The sequence below is a fragment of the Theobroma umbraticum genome, unplaced genomic scaffold, assembly GCF_002168275.2.
Source record: "Theobroma umbraticum cultivar Fairchild unplaced genomic scaffold, ASM216827v3 scaffold_299.0, whole genome shotgun sequence".
Taxonomy (NCBI): Eukaryota; Viridiplantae; Streptophyta; class Magnoliopsida; order Malvales; family Malvaceae; genus Theobroma; species Theobroma umbraticum.
In genome coordinates, this window is record NW_018397285.1 from 696,209 (window position 1) to 701,461 (window position 5,253).

Here is a 5,253-nt window from a genome sequence, read left to right on the forward strand (position 1 = left end):
TTTCTGGAATCCTATTCATTAGATAGACTATGTATCCATGTTATAAAGACCTCATATCGTCACAAAATGGCAAACTCAATAATCATTTTCAATTTCCAATTAATAATAGTCTCATTACACCACTTCAAATTAAGGAATATCAACTCTTCAAATGCTATGGTATATGCACAAAATTTTCCATCCTTGGTGCACTAACATAACTAATTCAACTAGCTAACACATTGCTAGGTCGCAGCACATCATCATGTGTAGAACCTTAGAGGCTAATTAACCAATCATACTTAAAGGCATAATTTAGTTCACATATAGACAAATAAAGATTTGCAAAAAAACATTTGACAATTCAACACTTAAAGGGTCTGCTTTCCCGTTTTCAAATCATATATATATATATATATATATAAAAATATCCTTTACAAAGTGTTTTAGAAAAACCAAGGCAACACAATCAAATCATAATATCAGGATTCAAAATCAAAATTAGCCTAGGCACAACAATTTTACACAACAATAGCAAATATGCATCTTAAAGTCACATATATATATATAAGCATACACACCAAACTAATTTATAACACATAGCCCCACTCATAGGGACAATTTGAATACTCTTTGTCTTTAACAATCTTCCAACATAATCAACTAATGTTCTATTTGGCAGAATTTATGCTCCAAACATGATTTAACATTGAAGCAATGCACAACCATCAATTTACACTATTTCCTAGCTAAATTTCAGCTTGACAACAGCCTCTAAACTTCAACTCAATTTAAGCAATATATAATATTTTTAGAATCTTAGCTTTCAAAATATTTTCCAACTTCCATTAAACCTAGTTGAAGTATATTTCTACTTTAATAGCTCCAAAATCTCAATCTAAAGCTTCAACTAGCAAGATAATCCATTTTACCTTAAATAATCTCACTTAGATCCGCTAAACCTTCCAAAAACTTCTACTCCTAAGCACAAAACCACATTTCTCTTAATGTAAGATGAAATTCAAAGAAAACAATTGGTAAATCTCTTTCAAATGTAGGAATACTTACTTTAACTAGTTCATTTCCCCCTTAAATCCATTCCTTTTCCTACCTAGAAGCAACCATGGGAAAGAGCTTGAAAAGGGCTTTAAGTCAGAGAAGAGAATGAATAGGGCAATCAACCCAAAGCCTTTTTTTTTTTTTACATTATTACATGCATCTACTGATATATGGGTGCATCTATTGATAGATTCCCCATGATTTTTAGCATTTTTCCTCCATCTATTGATAAATAGGGACATCTATCAATAAATGGCGCACTAAACACTTTCAAATCACTCTCGAGTAGCAAATCGATAGATTTAATGAATCTACCGATAGATGTTACCCAAATTACTTCCATTCGCTCTATAGTTGCCATATATTGATAGATTTGGCACATTTATCGATAGATAACATCTAGAATTCTTGTCAATGCTTTCTATCTTGTATCAAATCTACAAATAGTTCTCCTCTAAAATCCAAAATTCCATAGTTCTAAGTCTCTAACTTCACCTTATTACATCCCAACTCATTCCACTCCACTAAAATACTTCAAAACAGCCATGAAATTTAAAATTTCAATGCACATATTTAGAATACAACCCAAGTTTCAATCAAACTCCAAATCATATAGTTTGTTAATCAAGATAATACTTTGGCGTAAGTACCATGGTTCATGTTCTCATATACTAAACATGTGCATAACATCATCAAAAATCTTCTAACATGCCAAAATTCAAAGTAATGACCACCAAGGCATTACACATCATCACATAGTCCATATCAATGCCACATAGTCCATAGCTACGAACTCTATGCGGCAACTCTATGCATCTCCCACATTAGTGCTTTTTGCGTGCCATTTGTCTAAAATTGGCAAGAATCGTGGACAACCATCGTGTTGGCTCACCTGCCTATGGGGATTTGGGTCCATGACACTCTCCCTTAGCTATTCTAGCAATGTCCTTGTTGCCTATTAATCATGAAAGCAATCCACCAACTCCTCAAACTACCATAGTAACTAGCCTTGCTCTTAAGTTGTCCCTTCCATCAAATCAAGTATCAGTGTATCGAGCGGATGTTCTTCTTACAAAACACACTCTTGACAAGGATATTCTCAATCTCCCAGTCATAAGAGGCTTACTCACCTATTGGATGCCTTTTGTTCTAGCCTTGACTAGATTCCTCAAGGTTAACATGGTACTACTTAAGCATGTTCCAAAGAAAGAAAGGATGAATCTTGTGCTTCGTTGGTAGCTCAAGCTTGTCGGTTATGCATCTCACTCTCTTAATGATCCAAAATGGTCTTTCACAATGTTGAGACAAGTCTTTTAAGATAACCAAAGGATTTCTTATTGTTGATTCAAATTTAAGGTGAGATGTGGTTACAATTACTTGACAAGAATTGAAAGTAATTTTTCAAGAGATTTTATGGACATGTAGTTACATTGGTTTTTGATAATGTTATGAAAGTTCATTTTACTTTTTTGAGATTATATTTGAATGAAATATCAGAGTGCACAGTGGAAACATGGTTTGTTTAAAGTTACAAATTTTGAGTTATTGTTACCTTAGTAATGTAATTGCTCATTATTAAATGGAGAATGATTTGTGTCAATTATATAAAGATTATAGGTTTTGATACTTGAGACTTTGAAAACTTATATTAGTTGTGAAATCGAGACATGTTTGCTCTGTTTGATCTCATTAAAAAGTAACATCAATTGTATAAGTTAAAATCCTTTTGATGTTAAACTACCAGCCGTGATTGAGATTTATGTATTTTTCATGTTTTGGAGTAGACAGATTTGTAAGAGTTTTGACTTTTTAAAATTTCTCTCTTGCGTTGGGATAAGAAATGAAATTAAATTTGGATAATATTTATGTTGTTTTTGTTATTGGATTAATTGTCATGAGGAGCTTATGATGGATACTTATTTCACTAAACTTGATGAGCCATTGCAAGAGAATTGTAGGTTACATATGTTTGAGAGTTGGACAAGACTTTTTAAGTTCATGGATTTTTTAATTTGGAGAGAACAAATCAAAATGTGGAAGGAATGCTTCGGGCTTATGGAAGTGATCTAAATGCTAGTTGCAATGATTATTTACCCTTGATAAAGTTTCCTTACAACAATAGTCATTAGTTTGGTATTAACAATAACTCCTATTGTAGCTCTGTATGGAAGGAAATATAGATCTCTTTTATGTTGGGATGAAGTTGGGCAAAGAAAGCTTCTGGGACCAAATATGAAGCAAATGGCGATGTATCTTGCTTGCATAATGTGTTTCATGTATCTATGTTGAGAAAATACGGCTAAGACCTAAACCATTTGGTGCAATATGAACCTTTACAAGTACAAGAACATTTAATATCTGAATTCAGAATATCTTACTCGAATAGTTGACCAAAAGGAACAAGTCTTGAGGCGTCAGACCAACCATACATCTAATGAAGCAACTTGGGAGATGAGTAAGGATATGAAGAAACGATACTCCTATTTATACAAACAAAAAAAAAAGGCAAAACATGTTTCGATGATGAAACTTTTAATAAGGACTCTTGGACTAGTGTATATATAAAATCCCAAAGTTAAGTCCCTTACTGATTTATTTTATTCATAGTTCGATCTCTACTAGAATATCTGCTTGTCTTAGGGATTTACTAGAAATTACCCTAGGTTTAGTATAAATATCCCTTTTCACACTTAGAAGACTTCCTTTCGAGGAAGAAAACAAAAATAAAGAGAATTTCATAAGCATGTAAAACGTTCAGGACAAAAATACCAGACCCTTTGTATCAATCTTAAATAGAAAACGTACAAGAACTTTATATCAATTTTAAATAGATAAAAGACCGATTCAAGTTTAATCAATATAAGATAATACAACAATTCGTTTCAAATAAAGCCCTAAAGATGCTTTTCCATCCAAGAATGGGAATAATCCCCAAACATTCATACTACACAACCAAATCAATAAAACCATAAATAACATATTAAAAATCATATGAAACCCATATAAAATCGATAATTAGGGAACATTAGCAATTGAAGCATATTTTATGAAACTCTATCGAACAAGGCATAAAAACAAATCCTAAAGCATCAATATTTTAAGAATTCTAAATGAACATTGATTGATTCATTTGTATTTTTAAATGACCAAAAAAAAAAAGGAAACATGTAAATGTAAATCATAATAATAACAACCGTATTTAAATGATAATAGATTGAAATTAGCATAATAAACAAACATAATGATATACATGAATGTCTATAGTAAATGTTATTGAAAAAAAAATAAAAGAAAAGAAACAAAAGGAATTTGGGAGGCAAAAAAGATTTCTTTTTTTTTTATCATATAACTTACTTATATCATCTACTAAAGAAATCTAAATTTTAATTAAATAATAATAAAAGGAAGGAAAGAAAGAAATCTTAGAAAATAAAAATATTTTATTGGCATTATGATGTAATCATAAATGTAAATGATAAATTGGTAAAAGAATTATAAAGATAAAAATGGATTCAAACAATAAAAGTTAAGAAGAGACAAAAAGAAGAATATGGTAGCAGAGGAGAAGAATATCTTTATCGTCTTATGACAAAATATTTAACAAGTTTTCTGTTTTCTGTCTTGGTTTTTCACCTGTGACAATTATTATTGAGAACAGATTACCGAAACACACTAGGAAATATGATAAAGGCAAGTCAATAAAAAACTACATTATCTCAATTACAGCTCGGCTGACAATTTTTCCCTGGTTAAGATCCTGAAATGCTTTACTGGCCTCTTCAAATTTGTATTTTTGGGAAACAGCACTGCTAAGATTGAAGATACCTGTTTCAGCTAGTTTAACCAACTTGGGTAGATCCTGCCGTGCCCTTGCTCCATAAGAACCAATAACTTTTATCTGTTCCAATCCAAGGCATTATTAGGGTTTAAATCAAAGCATTATTCTCAAGTTACATTCATTTCTTGTGTTCACCAAATGCTAAATATGTAACCTAAAGCAAATATTCTCAAACAATAATTTGAAAAATATCAGACTTTGCCAAAATCCCAATAATCCAAATCTCAAGTACCAACAATGTAAAAAAATTTCAAAATCTCATTGCCACCAATCCAGCCTCAGCATAACTGAATTAACACAAGTTTTAAAGTTAAACTCAAAACCCCCTTAATAGAAATCTAAAATACCAATTATAACCCTAACATACCCTAAATACA

At 31.2% G+C, this 5,253-nt stretch overlaps 1 protein-coding gene across 1 annotated transcript in view; it reads right to left on the bottom strand.

The window, feature by feature from the left end:
• Positions 1 to 4,589: 4,589 nt before the first annotated feature.
• The window catches only part of LOC110428485 (GroES-like zinc-binding alcohol dehydrogenase family protein), an 18,986-nt gene continuing 18,322 nt past the window's right edge, over positions 4,590 to 5,253 (bottom strand). The window contains exon 8 of the mRNA XM_021444312.2: positions 4,590 to 4,936. Coding sequence (XP_021299987.1) covers positions 4,745 to 4,936 — 192 coding nt within the window. The 3' untranslated portion in view covers positions 4,590 to 4,744. The remainder of the gene's footprint in view (positions 4,937 to 5,253) is intronic.